The 21,806-nt window shown below is 38.7% G+C and overlaps 1 protein-coding gene and 1 long non-coding RNA gene across 8 annotated transcripts; one reads left to right on the forward strand and one right to left on the reverse strand.

The window, feature by feature from the left end:
• Positions 1-4,401: 4,401 nt before the first annotated feature.
• Positions 4,402-20,743, reverse strand: kiaa0040 (KIAA0040 ortholog). Of its 7 annotated transcripts, none has more exons than XM_007567017.2 (2): positions 20,607-20,743; positions 4,402-6,640 (listed from the first exon to the last, which is right to left on the reverse strand). In XM_007567017.2, the coding sequence occupies exon 2, from the start codon at positions 6,162-6,164 to the stop codon at positions 5,841-5,843; it is 324 nt and encodes a 107-aa protein (XP_007567079.1). In that variant the 5' UTR covers positions 6,165-6,640; positions 20,607-20,743; the 3' UTR covers positions 4,402-5,840. The 7 variants fall into 7 exon arrangements, with proteins under 7 accessions (XP_007567079.1, XP_016534612.1, XP_016534614.1 ...); XM_016679126.1 differs by having other exon boundaries at positions 4,402-6,772; positions 20,607-20,741; XM_016679128.1 differs by lacking the exon at positions 20,607-20,743 and adding an exon at positions 14,583-14,695.
• LOC107838034 (uncharacterized) lies at positions 9,725-11,484 on the forward strand. Its single transcript, XR_001664093.1, has 2 exons — positions 9,725-9,957; positions 11,231-11,484. It is a non-coding gene; the product is annotated as an uncharacterized LOC107838034 (long non-coding RNA).
• Positions 20,744-21,806: the final 1,063 nt, after the last annotated feature.

Here is a 21,806-nt window from a genome sequence, read left to right on the forward strand (position 1 = left end):
CCTCTGTAAGGTTTGGATGTGGGGCAAAGGCTCAGGAGTAGTCCTAGAAGAAACTAGTTAGCACAGCTTTGATTCATTTTTCGCTTCTTATCTCCAGTGAGCTGTGTGTGTGTGTGTTTTAAATCGGAGATGGATCCATTTGTCATTATTTTATTTTGCTGTGGGACAAATCCAAACCCTTGGAAAGCTCTGTTTTTTGTTTTGTTTTTTTTTTTTTTTTATGCCAAGGATCACAACTGTAACTGCTGTCTAACTATAGAAGTGCAATCCACTCTGCGTTATCCATACTCTCAACTAAATAACTGGCTAAGTTAAACACATCCAGTTGTCGGTTAGCTGCATTCAGCAAACGGGTAAATCTTTACCATCAACTGTCCTGAACAGATTCACTGAAGAAATATTGAGCGCGGCGGCCGATACATGGTTGCTCTAAAAGTCTATTTTTACGGTGCCAATAAACTGGCCAACACCCTCATGCTCAGGGGATTTAAACTATAATCTTGACAAGGGCACCAAAGCTCCGACATGGACACTGGTCAGAAGCACAAAGTTTTAAGGTTCACGGTTGTTTTAAGTGCGGTTTGATCTTCTAAATTGCGTAATTGTGTAAACCACTTTTTAGTTGATTGCCTTTAAATATAGAACCACAGTTTCCAAAGTACAGCGCGCTTTCATCATAGAGGAGTTAAGTAACTCCCCTTGCTGGAACTGATGACTGTTTGCCGTCTGGTCTCGAAACTATTTCTCAATTCTCTATCACACAATCTACCAACAGCGAGAGAGCATTGGCTGTCTTAGCAAGAACCACCTTACATAGCTGAAGGATACAAGAAGCACACCAAACTGATTAAAGACAAAAAGATTTAGACAAAAGATTTGACTTGATGAAACAAGACGTGAGTTTTGCAGCGTTGTTCCAAAAACAACAGCCAAAGTAGAATGCGAAAGGATAATGTTGTTTACGGTTCGCTCATCAGAATCCATCAGACTCCGAGGAGACAGATGCATAAAATGTGACAACCGTTTTTGCTGTTGTATTTTATTTCAGCTTGGGAATGAAATGTCTCACAAGGGCTCAGTGATGCAAGTGGCCGTCTGAGACAGTGGCAGCAAATTACTTTAAGGAGATTGGTTTCTACCATTGCTTTAAGAGGTGAGTGCTTTGCTCAGTGCAAGAACAAACAGAAAGTGGGAAGAGCTGGCCGATTTCCTCTTCTCTCCTTCCCCATTTCTGTGCGTCTAAATATATACAGAGGACAATATGAGTTTGCCAACATGCATGTGCCTTTTGTCTGTCTGTGCCATTCGGGTCAACACTTCCCTCAAGGTTCACTTTGACGCGTTTTGCAAGACCTTGGTTAGGAAACAAAGGGGTGTTTTAAAATGTGGTCTGTGGTGTGGAGAAAAAAAAAGAACTACATAAGAGAGAGGTTTAAGTCTAACTCATTAAATTTCATTAAGCGTTTTACGTAGAGTTTAGATCATAAAAGAATGAACTGTGCCTCGGCAAGAGATCTGTTTGACCCCGATTTCACAGATAATTCCTCCAGGCCTAGTAAGCATTCTGCATGTTGGCAGTAAATGATCCCCAGTGGCTTCTATTTTAGTATCGCTCATCAACATTGACATGAATTATCAGGTCAGATCGCTCTAACAGGTCATTTCTTACCAATTGCTTTGGTTCAAAATTTTTTGGGTCAAAAACTGCTCCTCTCACACAACCTTGGCAACAGCACCACCTTGGATGATCTGCCATCTGGCTGTTCAGAAATCCACTGTGGTGAGCCCCACCCTGATTGGGTCTGTAATGTGACCTCATCACGTCCCCAGTGATTCTTGTTTCAGGTTGTTTCCCCATGGCTTATTGCTGTGTTTCCTTGTTTATCAGATGAAGACACAGATAATCTTGAAACAATAGTCTAAGATTTGCGCAACATAAACTGAAAAGTAATCCAGCTCAATTTTAAGGTTTGATGTCATTTAGCAGTGAAGCACCTGAATCAGCTACTCTTTGCTGAATCAGGTGAATCAGGCAGAGAGTTGTGCTTCTATTACAAAATAATATTTTTCATTTTGTTTGACCATGCAGAATTTTACTTGTTTGGGATTAAGCTACAATTTGTAACTTTTGACAAAATAGATATATATTTGTACATATTTGTTGAAACTGTCACTATATTGTTACAGTATGGTATGAAATAAATAATCACTCCTCTTCCTTTTTCCAGAGCTCCCTGGAAACAACCAATCAGAACTGGAAGGCGGGTCTTAGCATTGTCAATCATCCTCCACGTAGCGCTGTTCTTTTATCCCCTTCCTCTACTTTCTCTCTGCTAAGCTTCAACTAGCATTGCATGTTGTGAATGTTCAGGCTAGCAAGCATGGCCCCAAATGACAGCGGATGAACAGTTTTCCTGGAACAGTAAGTTGTTTCTCCGCCATTAGCACATTGAGCAACGAGTACATGAGGATGAATGACAGCGCTAAGACCCTCCTCCTGGCTCTGATTGGTTGTTTTTGGTGGGGAGGGTGCATTTCTTCAGATGGCCACAGCAGCTCGGGGAGGAGGTGGAGGAGATTCATCTTGTCATGGATTATCTGTCTCAAATTATTCTGTCATGACATGCTGACAGCTTTAACAAATATGTAAAAAAAATAAAATAAATAATAAAATTACATAAACTATTTGCTGCTTATTGCCTGTTCTTCTGTTCTAGTATAAACCTCTAATGAAAGATACGTAATTTTAAATGATTTTTCAAAAACTGGATGAAGATATAAAATCGACTAGATTGAAGGGTTTTTTAAAAAAAAGAACAAAGACACCTAAGTTGACATTGACATCATCTTATCCAGGATCCAACTTATATTTGGTTCATCAAATGTTTTGCCAAACAGGTCAATAAAATAACTGAGTGTGTAACCTAATTCTAAGAATGACAACAGTATGAAGCAGCAGAAGCCTGCAAGAAGGAAATTTTTCACTTTTGGCAATTAGGTAATTGCTATGTGTTTTATGAAGAATTCCTGTTTGGACATCCTTTAGAGCAAAACTAGCTTTGAAAGAGAAGTTATTAAAAATGGTGCATTCGATCCACTGGATGCCCCCAACTCCTTGTCACTTTGAAGGTAAAAAATACCATTAATAAGATATAAAATTATACTATTGAGAACAGAGAAATAAATTAATGTCTTAAATTTTGTTTCAGGTGTTGTTTCTAGTGACAACAGCAAATATCCACAACAGATCCGTAAGCAACATACCCGATTTGTTCAAAGGAGCAGTTCACTTCCTGCTTGCAGCAAAAACCGGCATCCTGCAAAACAGAGTTATATTTTATAAGAATAACCAGGCAGAGCTGTTAAGTAATCAAATTTTAGTTTTGATTATTGCTGTGAATGTTAGGAAATCTTCACTTGGTAAAAATGATCTTGAGCTTTACTTTCCATGACATACATAGATCTATTTTTTTCTTAATATTGTCTAAGCTGTCAGTATGGAGACATCAGCGTAGACCCAACCACGACTGCTTTGTGTTCAAACTTTAATATCCCGCTCCTTAGGGTTGAGCAGAAACTGAGAAAATTATATTTCTTCCTGTCTGCTTCCACTTCGTGCTGGATCGTTGTACAAGCCTCGATAAATTATGGATTCAGAACAACAATAAAATCTACCCAAGTGTATAATTAAAAGAAAACCAATAAAGTCAGCATTGTTTAAACAAACAAACAAAACATGTCTTGCGTGTTTAGACTGGACGAAAACATGTCAAAACTCATTAGCCCTCAGAAAATTAAACGGGCATTCTTAGCAGATAATGACATAAAACCATCTTTATAGGTCCATTTTGTCTGATCAAGTGAAAAAGAAAAGAAAATTTAACGGTGATTCATTTTATATATCGTCCCTCATTGTTATTAGCAGGTGATGCTATAAATGTAACCTGTAAACTTTAATGGACATTCATTTCAGAGGGACTTTAAAAATACACAATCATAAGCAGACACTTGTGATAGGTTGCAACTTAAATGGAATATGTATAACAAGTAAAACTATTGCTATTCATGTATGAATAACTTGAGACGCAAACATTTATGGCATTTGGCTTTGTTATTGCCTGTAACTGAATACTGACGTGAAATAAGCCGTGTGCAAACAGAAAAGATAGAAAAAAAGACGTTGCTCTGATATCGACACTAATACAGGAAACAGAACAGCTTGTCTGTGATCATCGCAAGTCTGCCTCAAAAAGTCTCCCACGGTAAGGATGCAAATCATGCAAACTGACTCTGCAAACTTCAAAACACATTTTCTCTGACAAACACAAACTAAAGATGCCGTATGCACTGATTTTCACTGGACATTATACATTCGTACTAAGGATTAAATTAATTCATTTATTTTTTTACAGGATTTTTGTATACAGCAAAAATTAAGCAGAAGAGACATCTCTGCTCTCCACATGGGATATTGTCTGTGTGAGCTGTAATGAGAGGAGCCGGCCTCCAACTTGGTGTCGGAGTAAGCTAATGAATAAAGATGATGACGCTGCAGACAGACTTCTGCTTAATTAGCCTTTGAAGAAGTTGCTACAATAATTAAAAAAACAAAAAATTGTGGCAAAATCTTATACAATTTCAATAAAGTTTCAATTTTCTGTATTTCAGAAATGTAACAAAATTAATTGGTCATAAAACTTGTTTACATGTTTGTCTATATATAAACACACAAGAGTTGAGGGAACTCGGGAAAGTAGTAAAACAAAAGATTGCTTAGCAATTTTAATAAAACTATATTCTGAATGTCCATATATATACATAACAGACATAAGTGTGGTCATAATGCCTAGTAGCTGTCTAAATTCCAAAGTGCTTCTGTAAGGTTTTCTATGCAAGAGCAACTGGTTTATCTGTATAGTGCCCTTAACCTGACATCAAACTCAATTATTATTTTTTTTTATTTCATTTCTGCACTGAAGGCAGTGTCTTGCATTTGCAGACGTTAAGTTGCAGTGCACTGAAACGCACAGCATCGTTCAAAAACCCAAACTGGTGATTAATTATTTTTCTATATCTTGACATATTAGCTTGAAATGACATTTTACTTTTCCAGAGCTTCAAATCCAAAAAGAGCCATAATACACACACTGTATATAGTGAGTTTCTAAAAGCAAATTATTTCAATTTGTTTTCTTGCATAACAAACTGCCTCTATTCTTCATCTTCCGTTAATGTGAGAACCCTAATGATTCCAACGTATGGACAAACATATCTTTTATTAAACAATACTCAATTGTTTTTAAAAAGTAATAAAATAAGGGCTCATTTGGGATATCTCTGCTGTTTTTCTCAGTCTGCACTCTGAAAAGTGGGTGCTAGTACAGCTGTTTGAGCAGTGAGCCGACTTTTCCTTTGCTCCCTCTCCCAAATATGGATGCATTGAATTTCACATGGGAGCTCTAAGAACTAAGTTCTCCCAATAACTCTACGCCTCTCTACCTGACACACACACACGCTGCACAGACACACTTGCATTCATATATATATATATATATATATATATATATATTTTTTCAGTCTGCATATTTCTTTTTTATGTACCACGCACTAAAAAAAGCTCATAAAAATGTTGTAAACACTGTCATAAAACCAGAACACACAGCATCATGTGAATACAAAGTGACAAGTATTTATATACAAAAACAAACTCGTCTCAGCCGTGTGTATGCCCACGACAATATGAAGTTCTTTTTTATTTGAACGATATCCACATCCCAAACAAGTCTGAGTTTTCAACTACTGATCGGCACCAGTGCGGTAATCCTGAACAGACGTAATCCTCACACCATTCCCATAGCGACCCGATCAGGAGTCGTCGGTCCAGTCTTTACGGATATCCACAAGTCCTCGCTGTTGGAGGAACTCTTTTTCTTTTTCCCTGCCGACCTCGAAGAGCCACCACAGCAGCAGCAGCAGCAGCTGCCATCATGGCGACAGCAGCAGCAGTGGCAGCACACCACCACAGCGGTGAGGATGACCAGCAGAGGAAGCGTCAGCAGGATGACCAGGCAGACGGTGTTGTAGACCCCCTGGTTGTGTTTGTCCACAGCCAAGGTCCACAGCCAGCTGAAAAAATCCTGGACACTCTGAAACTTCCCTTCCATAACGTTTGGCCTGCGGAGCTCAGTTGCTTGAGTCGGACTCCCAGAAACGTTTTAATAAGCTTTACAGAGACTTAGAGGTCTATACTGCGATGAAAAAGAAACGCTGCCAGCACACCGAAATAACCGACTTGCGCCACTCATCCGAGTGAGTAGCTTCAACATTAAAAGCTGATTGATATCTCATGTAGCTCTCTGAGCACAAGTCAGTTCATCAGCCATCAGCACAAAGATTTCCAGTGACTTGACAATGAACTTCACATGCTCCTCATTCTTCGTGAAGATCCCAGATGAGATAGTTACCCCGAGGCACTGCTCTATGTGACGAACCTGTCCAAACTTGTGCTGTTCTGTTCCTCTTTGGACGTTCACCTTACGGATGCTGTTAGAACGCGTCTGTTTTGCTCTTATAAGGACCAAAACACTGCTTGCTTGTAGGAGTGTCTTTTCTTGAAATTGCCTTGTTGTTGTGATTTAATCTGGAGGGGGGGTAAAAAAAAAATCTTAAGCTGAGTTTGTTTATGCAGGTCAGCATTCCTCTAATTGTTTTCTCAAGCCCTCTTGCCCTTTAGCTTGCGGTTTCGTTTTGTCACGCTGCTGAATTGTTGAGGCTGCGAAACAAACAGAAGAAAAGTCAAATTAACACAGACAGAAATTTGCTTTCAGGCAGACGGGGCTTATCTTTCTACCCTCTTTGGCTCTCCCTGACTCCAATCCATCTTTCTGCCTTGAAACATCTCCACTCCTGCTCCCCTTCCTCTTGTCAATGTCAGCTTAGAATATCGTTTTTTCTGTTCAGCTTTTCTTTCATTAAATTTGCAGAGAAGTCATTCAGGATTCAGGACAGATCCCTTCAAGGGTCCCGCTGAGAGAAGACGGAGGCAAGGCGGAAAAAAGGGAGGACAAAATCGAGGGGAGATTGCGTCTGAAGGAAGGCGAGAGGGAGACAGAGGTAACCAATCTTCCAAAGAGTCCCGCTGAGATGGAGAGTGTGACAGAGTGTCAGAGGAAACTAGGAAAGAGAGGGCAGAAAGGCCAGAGTGAGACTTGTTAAAGTAGACTTTTCTGGACGTATAGTGCTGTAAAATTGTTTTGCTTTGTTACAGATTTCTTGTTTGACCTTTTTTTTTTGTCTCACAAGTATTTAAAATACCCTCCAATTTATGATTATGCTTAATCAAAGAAAAAAAAATAATTTCCCTATATAAAAATATATTTGCTTATGTTTAAAAGTGTGATTTAACACGTTTGATTGGTTCAGATTCACTGGCCAAACTGCGGTCTGATTACTGTAAAAGCTGTAAAATCAAGAAACCAGTCTGTTTGAAGCATGAAGTGACAAAACATCCCAAAAAGAAAGATGTGATGTCCTGGTGCATCCAAATGCAACATCAGATGAGAAACATCTACTAACACCAAAAGTGGGGAACTTTCCTGAGATAAAGCTCGTTCTAATATAAGACAAAAGAGAAGAGACAAAACTTTTACAAGCCAGAAATGGAAAATTTTGGAAAAAAAACAAAAACAGATGACCTGAGAAAAAGAGCATCTAATCAAAACCCAGAGACGGTGTTTGATGGTCTGAGGTTGATCTTCTACTGAAGGACTTGGACAACTTGGAAGTGGAACCTTTTCTTTTTTTTTTCTCTTGCTAGCACCAAATCTTGTTGAAGAATATCAGGTCTGTGATCTTATACTAAGGTATTAAGCAGGATCACAACCCAAAGCACACCAGAATGTCCATTCCAAAATCTTTGACTAGTTATAGTCAAGTTTATTTGTATAGCACATTTCCACGTCAAACCTCCTAATGAAAAATCATCAAGCAAATACACATGAAGTACGTTGATTGATGTTTCACTTACTAATCAAAGGCAACTCTAAATTAAGGCTTAAAACTAATCTACTTGAAATCTGGACTTACTGTTAATTTGATTTAGATAATGTGGCTTCATCACATAAGACATTCATTTTTAAGAACCGACCTGTCCGGCTGAATTAAAACAATTTGGCAACACAGAGTGGTCTGAAATTTCTTCACAAAAAAAGACTCTCTGCCAGTCATTGCAAATGAGTGACGGACGTTGTTTCTGCAAAGAGCTTCACAACTACGTATTAAGTTTAGGGGGGATTTTTTTTTCCCCACACAGGTTTGGATGTCTCTCCCCACCCCCGTAAAACATTTAATTAAACTTCCAAAGCCTAATTTTTAGCTTTAATCAGAATATCACTGACTGACTTTAAAACTCATCTGATGATCCGAAACGTTTGCTTTAAATGTGAACAAAAAGGCAGAATAAATCTGCGAAGGAGTGAGTTCTTTTCCTCAACCGTACAACACTAATGGCTCCCGTCGCAGCGGAGGAGTGAAATCTGCCCTCGAAACACGTTGCTTCCATTTGACCTGTTTAACTTATTAAGCAGCTCTTCAAAAAAGAACTTTCTGCTTCGGATGTGCAAAATTAAACTCGGCACAGAAACCAAACTGCTCCTCTTTGTAATGAAGCGGTTTGAGTCTGAACCCCTTGAGGCAACATCTTTTGTTTAAATTGTTTTTTTTTAAGTAGTTTCAAACACCATTTCACTCAAGTGTTCTCTTTTAGATGCTCCGTCGCTTTCAATACTATTTGCATTCTGGCTGCAGGAAGGGCAGAAGATTTTCACCTCACATTACCTTGCTCCTGATAGAGAGAGAGAGAGATAGAGAGGGAGAGAGGCGATGATGCACCTGCAAGAGGAGAGCAAATAGATTTGGCTTTGCTGTCAACGTGCATTACGCCTCATGTGTGAAATACGTTTATCCGCAGAGAGCCACTAACCTTCCCCCACAAACCCGAGTTCATGTGCTCAACAGGAAGTCGCTCACTTAAAGTGTCTAAATACACAAGCGGAGATCTCAAGAAAAGACAATAGTTGGGTTGCAGTTATTTTGGAGCGTCATCTTATTTAGAATCAAACAAACACATTTCTAAGTATTTCATAATATCACATGAATGTGCACATGTGATATTATGTGCACATTCATGTTTGCCATGAAATTAGGTTTGTGTGTCTAGATGAGTGCACTGACTGAAAAAGGGGCGAGTTCCCCTTTAAGGAACTTTGAAACAAAGGCAACATATGACTTGGATTCCCATATCATTATTAGCTGTGGAAAATTATCATTTACTCTCAAGAAAACTGGATTCAGACTATCACACTTCATCCAGATTCTTGTACCTTGACTTCCAAATTTGAGACAAAACTTAGTTTCACCCTTTAAAAAAAAGCCTCGTGATCAACTCGTCTTTCATTTTGCCAGAGTTTCAAATCACATTGGTGTGAAAGTTTAACGAGAATCCATAAGTTTGGATCAAAAGCGTCCTTTAGGATTGTATTTCTCTTTGTTTTCCCATCAGTTTATCCAGCCATATTCATCTTCTGTTGCCATGGTTAAATCGATGTATAATTTCACAACTAAAGGTAATTCACAGCTCACACACAGTTTCACCATTTCTGAGAAATGCATCAGAAAAACCAAATCAGCACTTCCTTTTATCGTATTATGCTGACACCTAATTTCCACAGACTTAAAGTACTGTACTATAAACCTTAAACTAAAAACCTATGTCATTCTGGAATTTTTTTGTCTTATGAACTCAACTTACTAATAACAGCAGTGGATGGGAAGAAGAAAAAAAAAAAAGAAAAAAAACTTGTGCTAATTCTGGACGTATAAAATTCCCTACACGTGGGGGCTGCTGTTGTCTTTGCTTCATCTTTTAAGATAATTGGCTGCTGGTACATGTTGTGATGGGTCTTATAGAACTGCAGCACATTTGTGTGCATTGAACCTTACTCACATTAAAAACATGACAAGTCAAATTCACAGAGCCGTGTGTTCGTGGGAGAGACGAAGCCACAAATTAGGGGAGGTGTTGGTTTAGTCTGGTCACGTAACAAAGACAGCAAATAATGAATCATTGGGTAAAGTCAGAGAATGGAATGAATAAGTCTTCAGTTCTTTACCAGAAAAAAAAAAAAAAGACCACTACACCAACGCTGTTAGGACAATCAGAAGATTAAAAGAAAACCGATAGTTCAATCTGAACCTACTTTTTCAATTTGTTTCTACGACAAGATAACAATCGTTGTGCTGTATACACAGTTAGACTTTTTATTTTAAAACTGCTTACATTGTTTCATGCTTGGACTTAGATAACCAAGGCCACTGGCAGTGAGAATGACAGTCTTATCCGAGGTTTTATTTTGTGACGTTATGGAAGCACAAATTTAAGCAAAACATTCAGACTTGAAAGTCAACTCTGGCCTTTAACCATATCACATCATGTCTTTCCAGTTATCTTGCCAAGATGCCTTTCTTGACTTTAAGTGGCCTCTTCACTTTCTCATGACACCGTGCTCTCCTTGAGCAACTGATACACAGGAAAAGACCATTTCTGAGGCACACAAAGCCAGGAAGGGGCTGAGAAGAATGTTTTGATTGCACCGAAATGGCCCTCCGCTGCTTTTTAGGGAGCATGTGTGACCTACAAGGCAGAGCAGCAACAGAAGGCATCGCAGGAATCTTTAATGATTTGCCCTTGAGCACACAGTCAGAGCAGATCCCTCTTTATTCACCATCGATAAGTACGGAGGGCTTGGACATTTTGCTCTTTAATTTAGGAACTGTTCTCACTGTTTGACATTATAGCCAATAAAACCTAGCCTGTTTGCCGTCACATAGGATTACCATAATTCTATATATTACCAATGTAATTGTAATCATTTCTTTCTTTCTTCAAATTTGCCACATTACACATCCTAAAATTACTATATGCTTAAACAAATCAGAAAAGCCAATGACGTGACGGAATGATTTTTATGAGATTCTGAACCTTGTTGCATAGTGTCATTATTCACAAGAGCACAAGTCCCGTCTACACCCGGAGAGGAAGAAAACATCACTTCAAAAGCAACATAAAGATTTTGGAGTAATGTCTCCAAAAGACATTAAGGACACCCATCCAACAGAGAAAGAATCGGGGCTGCACGATCACCCCAAAAGGGGTGTTTTGCAGGAGGGACAGGTGAGCTTCCCAAAATAGAAGCTCGCCTTTCAAAAGGAAAGAACAACACCTGGGAATATTACAGCAACATTTCTTCTTCAACCAAATCAGTCACAAAGCCTCAAGCCTATAGTGTCACTCATTGTGGTTAAAGTTGAAAAGGTGTGTACAAGCAAGACCGCCTACAAACCTGACTCACACCAGTCCTGTGAGGAGGAGTTGAGTCAAAATTAGTGCAAACTATTTTTAACAGTCCTTCCAAATACTAAAGGGCTTCTACATTTGTGGAAAGTAAAAAAAATAAAAATTTAAAAATTAAAAAAAAAGATGTATCTGGTATTTAGCAACTAAAAGTAATTTTAGTAATTCTGCATGAAGATGTTAGTTTGATCTACGCATATTTTTATAAGGTCTACGTATGTGAACATTTAATTTCAAGTCAACTGCAAAAGAAAGTATTTTGTTCCAGAGGACATGAGTCGACAAAAAAAAAAAAATCATTTTTCTCAGGTATTCTGAAGTAATATTAAGCAGAACCATTACACTTCCGGCTTGCGTGATCTCGATCCTAACTGAGTGAAATGAGTGAGTCTGAGGACATTCGTGAAGTGAGAAGTAAAGGAAGCTGTCATTCTTTGAAATAGCTAAATATACACTCAAGCACTGAAAGTTAAGCATTTCAGTTCAAGCTACACATTATTGGGAGCTTTTGTTTAAAAAGCCCAAAAGGCTCTGTTACTGACATTCTGGAGAATTCAAAGGCAGGAAAAAACTCATCAGCGCATTGATGCAACCTGTCAGACATCCTGCTGCGTCTAACCACAGTCAAAACAACTGTTGTTTTTTTGTTTTTTTAACGGAGTCTGGAGTTAGAAACGTCAGCTTTCTGTAAAGTCGTCTCACAAACTCAAATACATCACTTAGAACTACTTTAGAGAAGCTATGGGCATTCAAGAAGTGCTTAAAAGCAGCACCTTACCCCGCAGGCGCTTCTGTGGCAGCAGGTCAGGTCACCCCTCTTGTCTAATCCAGTCAGCTGCTCAGACTTTTGCTCCTTTCAGTTTAGCATCTGGCTTCTGCTGTGTTCTGTTCAGTCCTGGAACCTCTTACCCAAACATCTTGACAAGTCTTCACTTTCTGTTCCTGTTTTGCTCTCTCTCTACCCGTGTTTTCCGTACTCCTCCTCCTCCTCCCCCTCCTCTTTCTGTGAGTGTGTGTGTTTTGGTCCCTGCCCACTTTGTGTAAGAATGGGCCCTCTGTCTATGGTTATGTTTCCTGCATGGTGCTGGATTCTTGCGGTCGCCATACTTTCCCCACATAACAAGCACGGGGTGACATCAGCCAGAAAGGCAGAAAGCTCAAGCAAATTCATGACGAATCTTATATTTTCAAGCACAAAAGTTCTCTATGGAAGTAGTTAGAAATAAACTTCCCCTACTGCGTTACATTACCTGACATGAAGACCTTGCAACACCAGGATATGTTGCAGGAAAGGTGGAGACACGTTGCATAATGACAGAACAAGAGTCCACCCATCCCTAATTCCTAAATCGAGAATAAATAAAAAAAGGGAAATGAAAACGGTCATGCTGCTGAGAACAACAGCAGGTGAAAGAGTCGGATGAAAGCAAGATATGAATGTGACATGTCATGTGAAGTGTGTATACTCACAAACCTCGACTTTCTGCCTGTGGCACTGTGGTCAATGCTCTCTCTTAGCTCAGTCAAGCAAAATAGGATTTTGAATTCAAGTAAGAAAGGGACACAGAGGGGTTCATCTCTCCTCCTCTAAGGAAAAGCCTTTGAGCTTTGGTGTTCTGACTTATGAACTGTAAATCTGCTCACATAATGTACAATGTGAGCCTCAGTGAATTCAAAAGCGGCTTTGTGTTAGCCTGTACGGTGTAAAAGTGTTCATGCTGTTTGAATGTTTCCATATTTTGATTGAATTAAAAAGCACAAACTTTAACTTCCATTTGCTTGTGTAAATATTTACGTCTCTGTTCAGATAAGACTTTAACTTTTTGGCTTTGACCAATGCACATGCATCGAAATGGTCCATGTCAAACACTTTCAGCATCTTAAAATGACCAAGTGAAAGTCCAGATCTACATGTATTTGATAATCCTGTTGACTTGAGAACTGGTATTTACAGAAACTGCATCTAGTCTGACTGATGCTGTGCTAATTTATAAAAAAAGAATTGTCTGTCTTTTGGAATCCTTACGTGCAAAGCTGGAAAATACATTAAACACACTATGTTAAATGATTTCCATCTGTAACTGCGGAGAAAAATAGTTCTACAGAGTATTAATCTATGGGGGATAAATAAAAAATGTGCTCCATACTTTTGGTATTTAATCTAAATAAAATAAATAAATAAAAGGCATGAAAAACCTGTAACCTTTACCAAAATGCTCCACTTTGTACTGGTGTTTCACATTCAATTCCAGTTACACAAATTAAAGTACATGGCTGCAATGTAACAAAATGTAAAAAAAAAAAAAAAAAAGCTGCAGACGTTTGAATAGTTTTGCAAGAAGTATCTCCAGGCTATAAAGTTTAACTATTTACAGTTCCCTTAACAAATGGTTTCTTTGTTTACTTCAAATAAAGTCTGAAGCATGATCACAGCACAGCTGCAACCGTGCGATAATGTACTGTCTGCAGCACTTCATCTGATAAACAACAAAAATAAATAAATACACACATAGCTTACTTCCTGATCAACTGAGTGAACTTTCAGTGTGCTCCTCTGTGTCTGCAGGGCATGGTTTCAAGAGATTTGATGAGGCAAGTCTCACCACATCTTGCAGGTGTGCCTGACTCTCAGCCATTCACACACACACGCACGCACACACACACACGCACACACACACTGTAATGCGCAGTACGAGCCCAGAGGGTGCTGCCTGACTGGCAGTGTGTTCACAGTGAAACTAGGCCCAGCCCAACAGCTGTTAAGGCTTGAGTGTGTCCAGTCATATCGAGAAAGAGTTGATTAATGGCCTCGGCAGAGCAACACTTCCCCTGATGGAAATTCTTTATATGAAAATCATTTAGACGTGTAGATCCCATTTCCAGCTTCGGAAACCAGTGCGCTGAAGTCATCCTGTATGCATGGATAGACATTTAATCTGGTAAAGATAGTTGAATGTTTGATTCTGAAAGTTCTGGATGTTAGATGCTACTCGGTTGCTCTCGGCAGTAAGAATGAGCAACTGGATAAATGTTATCCAGTTACTCACGGGGGATATAGTTTACAATATTTTGCCATTTCTTTGATAGAAACAGTATTACTCTTATAAAATAAGCTCTCCATACATTTTCCTACTTTCCGGAACACTGCATTCTCAATTTTTACTGCACTGACCTCTTGTATATGTCCCATTTCCTCTGTGAAACCTTACTCTCACTTCATCCTGCTTTGACCTGGCGCTATAATGGGTGTAGCTGCCATCTGGTTTTCCACAGTGGATCTCACCTAGGAGGGAAAAGCTCAAATAATACATCCTTTTATCCAACACAGGTCTATGGCTGAACAAATTACAGGAAAGACCACTGAGCTTATGTTGGATCACTGGTCAGACAAGCACGATAGCAAAGGCAAAAAGTAGCTGTGACATTACCAGGAGCATTAACTAAAGGCTTATGAAATTACTGGGCCATGTAAGAGAGCAGTACCGATCACAGCGACCGTCTGGCTCTGACAACACACTAACGTGAGCCAGAAAGGATCCAACAGTGAGTGCTTCTGTGAGTTCTTGTATGTGAGTGCTAATGAAAAGTGACTAAAATGAGGTTGTAGTGGGATCTGACAAGTGTCCAGGAATAGCTCGGCCAATAAAGTCTCCTCAGGGACAGACCTGACGAGTGACTTAGCCGTGCAAAATGTTTGAATCCAGGTAACACGGTGGGAAAACGCATGTTTTCACTTTATAAGGAATTACTTCTTGTGCTGCATAATCCAGCTATTAGTTGCTATGTCAACTGAAGGTTTTCACAAGGGGTTCCTTGTTGCACATGAAGTCAGACTGCTATTTAAGCATTTTATTACATAAGAATCCCAGCATAGTTCTCACATGACAAACGCAGCTTTCTTAAGCTTGATTTCATACCCTGGCTACATAAAAATAAACAGAGAGACGCAATCCACTTGAGGAGTGGAAAGTATTTTTCTTTAGCAAAGGCTGACCATCAATCAACAAAGACCTTTCAAGTTCCTCGTTGCTTGTCTCTCATTTCCAGACAGGGAAGCAGGAAAATAATGTCCAGTGGGATTGTAGAGTCACACTGTTGAGGTGTTGATGTTTAGGGTTTCCTAGGATATACAGACCTATGGAAAAAAAAATGACTAAGCAAAATGCAGCAGAAAGGCAACATGTTTGCCCTGTATTACTGCTCTTTCTTCATCACTTGAAAACAGACTCTGGCTCAAGTTTCTGAGAAGGCAGATAACCAGTCTGAAAAAAAAAAAAAAACCACAAACCACAAAATGACCTTATGTGGTCATACAACAATAAACTATGTCATGAATGCACTTCCCTGTCTTGTTTCTTTTGAGTGCGTGTGTGTTTAGCATTTCTCATCTTGTACAGTCAGTTTTTTTCAAAGTTGAGAGGACCTGCGCCTTTGGGACCGAAAGCCAAAGCTTCATGTATAAAGGAAGTGTTTGTTTTTGGGGTCAGGAGTTAGGTTAGATTTAGGGTTAGGCAATGTACTGATAATGGTTAGCTGTAGGTCATGGTTAGGTTATAGAAATTGATTTTAAAAATGAACAAAAGTAAATGCAAAGTTTTTTGTGAAGATGCATTGCCTGGACACAAAATGGTGAAAGTTCTCTCTACATAAAATAAATAGTTTTGCAACTGGTTACACAGTTTTTTGTTTCAACGCTGTAATTAGCAAGCAGATTGCACAAAATACTTTAAATGCAGACAAAAGTGCAGCCTTCTAGTTCAGGAGATCAACTTGAACTTGTCCTCTCTTAAAGTAGGGATTAATCTAGTGCCTTTCAATATACCCCTTGGCCTAAATGTTATCATTACATTACGTTTTGCCCCGACAACCAAAATCTTTATTGCTACAGACTTATACGAAATGTGGTACGCATGTCAGGCATTCTGGCATCCAAAATACAATTCAGTGCAACCAGCTGCCTCTAGATATAACAGAGGCAGCTCCACCATCTTTAAAGTTGATGGAGCTCTAAAACGCCCTATCAGCTTTTCTCGTTAAAAAAACTTAAGCTTGGGTGATTTAAGCCCTTACTTAAATCACCAGGGTCACTAATATCGAGAATGTGATGTTGAAAGTAGATATCACTTGTGTGATTTCTTTAAAAGTATATTAATAACATCTAATATGAAGACTTCAGAAGTTTGTTCAAAAACAGAAGGATGCAGACCAAGGACCACACCAGAGAGGTCAGAGTTAAAATTGCAGAGAAGCAAGGGTTAGGCTATAAAGCAAGATCCCAAACAACATTCAAAGGCTCATTGTCCAGTCCAACGTCTAAAAATTAGAAGAGTTAGCCACAATTGCAAAGCTACACATGGCTTTCTACCGAAGCTGGCAGGCCAGGCAAAAAGAGCATTAATAAGAGAATCAGCAAAGCGGCCCATGGTGATTCCCGAAAAACTTCAGTGATTGACTGAATCTCCAGCTCAGGTGGAAAAGAATGTAATAACGTTTTGCCGTACACTCCACAAATCTTATTTTATTTAGGGGAGGAAAGATGATGCCATTTTTGAAACAAAGTTATAAAATGTTTTTTTTCTAGCAGGCTGCTACAAGCCCTGTAGCAGATATGACAAACGTGGACGTGGTCAGATGATCTGGTCAAAGGATCTCAACTAGGTGGAAAATGCTGAGTATGGCCTGCAAACAAACATCCACCCTTAACACACTATTCCCAAAGGAAAGTATGTGGGCAGTACTTTCATGTTGTGGGGATGGCTTTCTTTAACATAGAGAAGCTGGTCAGGGTAGGCAGGAAGATGGATGAAGCTAAATGCAGAACAATCCTGTTAAGACTCCAAAAGACTTAAGACTGGCGTGGAGGTTCACCTTCCAGAAGAACAACACAAAGCACACAGCCCAGCCGATTTCCGTAATTTTGGGAGATCGGTGACCAACCGATACTTGTACGTGAAGCCGATCTTATACCCCCATCTTATTTACCTCAGCAAAGGTCTAAACATCAACCACAGTCTTCTTCTGCTCTCCTGTCAGATAGGTTTGACTGATAGACTGGCTCACCAGGTTATGGCTGCATGTTTGCAGTTAACAATAATCACCGCACAATTGACAACTCAGCAACTTTCTTGCAATAGCAACATTTCAGACAAAACAAAAAAAAAAAGATCTGTCATGTAAAATCCCAACAAAATTTGCTGAGGTTTGCGGATGTAATGTGACAAAATGGGAAAAGGTTGAAGAGGGATGAATTCTTTGTAAGAATACTGCCACTGGATGAAAACTATCTTGACACAACGCACGCAATGTCTTACAATATTTAAATAAATCTGAGCTTATTATATTGTCTCCCTTCCAGCAACTTTCTACTACAATGACATAAACAACTCCCATGCAAAATGTATGCATCTTATTCTCACCCAATGAATATCTTAGTGGAGCATTGTTAAGCAAGTGGGGAAGATGTTACGAGAGGTTGGAAAAATAAATCATGAAGAAAAAATGCATTGCTTTCCTTAATCATCTAAAAATGACGTATGAAAATGAAATAAGAAAATAATTTCTTTTATTCTTTTCTTAATTCTTATGTAGTCAAGCTCTACATCTATCTAAGCACAAAGTCATGAGCTCACGTCTAGATTTATAGGTCAGCTTATTAAAGGGAGGCCATAGTGTGACACTTTTAGAGATAGCTTTAGCCTTTTAGTTGGTCTAAATCTAGCAGCAGAAAGTAAACAACTCGCAAACACAGAGTAGAAATTATTATGAGTGTTTGTCAGCGATTTTAATTAAAGGTAACCGTGAAAACAAACCAGGGGGGCAACAGGAGCTCTAGCCACTCTTTGGTCTTACATATTCAAATATGCTGACAAATTTAATTACCAGTGTTTCATTTGGAATAAAACCATTATAACAATAAGAATACAGGTCCCTCTGAAAGCATAAACAGCATAAAGTTAACCAGCATGCCAATCCCAACCCCACTTTCAGCCCCACTGAAGTTGTCAATGGGCAAATCTTCATGTCTCCCTTGTTTCTGTGATTTATGAGAGGCCCTGTCTGTTCATGGTTTCCCATTCCAACTCACGGCACTCTGAGCATCAATAAATGTCTGATAAAAATCAAGCTGCTCACCGGCCAGTCGCCCAATTATGCCCCAGTGTTTACAGCTCCATCACAGCGAGAGCCTAACTGGGAAATCTGGGCTGCACCTCCCTCTTATTCAGATGACTGCCATGGCCTGTTAACTTTCTGGGCTCAGTGAGATGTAAGAGACTCAGGGAGAACACAAGAGGCTGCGGGTGGGCCACAACGCCGCTTTTCATCAGCCTCACATCACGGCCAGTTCTGTGTTCAATGCTGTCCAGAGATGTGGATATTTTACCAGATGGACAGAACTGAACTGGTGTGCTTTTTGCTGATGAAAAGCAACAAAAAAGTAAATTAAAAAAATGATGGAATAAACCAAGAGGATGATTTGCATAAAAGAAATGAGCCCTGCTTCTTTAACCATGCAGAGCTAAAAAGAAGAAGCTGTTCATGCATCTGCACAAAAATCTAATTTTCCAAAATTAGTTCTGTATTATTGATCTTTTTTAGTCAGGATGCATGAATAATTACATTTTGGATTAGATTTATACATATTAGATTGAATTTTCTATTTAGTCTCTGGAGGTTTTTGACCAGCTAGACTTTTGTCATAAAACACCATTTCCAAAGGATTTTGTATCATCATAAACAGAATCTCCAGAATTACTAGAATTCAGTGTTTTCTCCAGAGACTGCATCATAATTTGGTCCAATTAGGTTGCAAAACTACTTAAATAGAGTGACTGTTAACTTGTGTTAAAAATAACTGCACTGACTGAGACTCCAGTAATGCCAAATCTTTGAAACTTGACTGGCTTAAGAACAGCAGGCCTTATGTTGACTGTATCCTTTCAGATCGTGGAAAAGAAAGAAAAACTGCTGCAAAGACGCAAAAGTCATTTGCTGCTCTTTTTATTGAATCTGTAAATTGAGTTTTTATGCAAAACCAAAATAACACGAAACACGTCCTAATTTCTTCGTCTCAGATACCAACTTTCTTACCAGAGTATATGCCAAACAAATACTCCAAGCCTGAAACCAATGTTGTAAGTTGGAGCAAAAATGGTAAATTGATTAAATGTTGTTTGTTTTTGTTTTTTTCCAGTGGAGATGTCATAGTAAAATGGCTTTAAGTCCTTGATGTTTCTCTGTGTAGGGAAACTACTGATGAATTTTAAATGTTCTTTAGAGCTACTTTTTCACAGGGATTAGTTCTTGTAGCTTTTGGCATGCCAAAGTTCACAGTTTTATTAACGTTGCACCTCAACAGAGCAACTGCAGTAGTGGATAAGTAAATGTGTTAAATATTGGTGCAAATGATCATAAGCAAGGTGACACTTCTTTGCTGCTGAAAAAACATAAAAGCTAAAAGTAATGTCTGTTCAGTAACTTGGAAAATATAAAGAATTTAACTTTAAATTGTTTATATTTATATGCAGTAACAGCAATTAGTTACTGTTTATTTTTACCCGTTAACACTGAGTCAGACTCAAACCTGTGAAAAACACCAAACTATGTAAGTTTAACTCTAGACAAACAATAGGCTAATCTCAATTAAATCTGAAGAGAATCAACTAATGACACCAGAGGCATTTCTACTTAAAAAAATAAAGATATAAAACACACTGTTACAGGATGAAATATCTATGGCCCTTCACATAATTTAACCCCAAAAGTAGAAGGACTTAACGAGGTTCAGCTGCAACCACAACTCCAAACAAAACCTGGATTTATCTGACAATGAGACACTCAACAAAATATTGATATGCTCAAATATCTGAGTCAGCAAACAGGCGGCTCCCTGTACAACACCACATCAGGAGGGCCATCTGACCCAGCAAACGTCATGATATCAACAACATATTAGCTTTATAATAGGAAAAGAAACTCAAACAAGGCAACAAGGGCAAAATTAACATTACCGATTAAAAGAAAGAAATGTTACCAATAATCCAGAGTAGCATTAGCCTTATGCTAACTGAGCATCGTAAGCATAAAAACACAGCAATGTTGTGCAGCTGATTAACAGAAAAAACTAAACAACGAAAAAGAGAGCAATATGGTTGCTAAAACTAATAAAGCACACTGAGCGACGGAAGCTGTAGCTTACCGACCACCTGTAAAATCATCTGCATTGTCATTCAAGGTGGGGATTTAAGATTCCCTCTGCTGCCATTGTCGCCATTTTCAACTTTATTACCATAGCAACACAGAACTTATCGGGCATCTACTATGACAGGGGGCATCGTTCTGACCGCCCAAAAGACATTGACTTTAGCGATGCTGATTGGCCAAATGTTTATTATTTTTACCTAGCAACCACACACGATTGGCTGGTTAGCTTCCTCCAGAAAACAACTAACTGGAGTCTGTCCGGGAAACTTCACTGGTGAATAAGAAGTGGTAAGGTTGCGTAAGTAATTCAGATTACATTGAGATACACTATTTAGGAAAATTGGCCAATTTATTATTTTTTAATTAATATTTATACATCATTTTTAAATCCCCACCCTTCTGCCCTACCCAGAAACAACAAATGATGGATGGCAGACATTTATCCACATCCTTGTTCAAATTTCTGCATTTTTAAAGCCATACTTGCTACAGTCTGATTGCAAACAGTAAGTTTGCATGTTCTCACTAATATGTTGTTGAAACACCTTTAGAATGAAAACAATATTCAGTTTTTATTGTACTAGGAGTTTATCAGATTGCCACATCCTGGCTTTTTGATATTGCCTAACTCCTTTGCCTTTGTTGTAAAGCCTTAAAAGTTTTGGCTCAACAACTAGTTCATTATTTCATCTGTATTGAAAAATTTGAGAAAAGCAGCCCCAAAGCATGATGCTGCCACCAACATCTTTCACTGTAGGGCTATGTTTAATGCTGCTCAGGTCTGTTTTTGTGTCAAACAAACCACAAAGAATAATGGCACAAAAGCATAGGTTGGTTTCACTAGAAAACAAGATTTTGAGATGTTAATTAAAAAAATCATTAAAAAATACTAGAGATTATTGTCATACATAGAAGATCGGTGACGTTAAAGGGTGTAGCAGGAAAGACTGCCACCTGCTGGATGCAATAATAATACTACAAAACAAGGTGCTTAAAAGTATATTAAAAAATAAACACCATTGACATAATACTGGTAACATTTAGTAAAAAGTTGGGTTATTTTTGCATTATGTTAGTTATAGATCAATACCAGAAGTGGTTATCAGCAGTGGTTTGCACAGACATTATGGGGGGCAGGTGCTCAGGTGGAAAAGAAGACCATGAAACTATGTCTCCACTTTTCAGCACCATTTTT

Source organism: Poecilia formosa, unplaced genomic scaffold, assembly GCF_000485575.1.
Source record: "Poecilia formosa unplaced genomic scaffold, Poecilia_formosa-5.1.2 Scaffold202, whole genome shotgun sequence".
In the NCBI taxonomy this organism is placed as follows: domain Eukaryota; kingdom Metazoa; phylum Chordata; class Actinopteri; order Cyprinodontiformes; family Poeciliidae; genus Poecilia; species Poecilia formosa.

Bases quoted from the DNA above. Each gene is read 5' to 3' on its own strand.
- kiaa0040 (XM_007567017.2), bottom strand. From the start codon at position 6,164: ATGGAAGGGAAGTTTCAGAGTGTCCAGGATTTTTTCAGCTGGCTGTGG.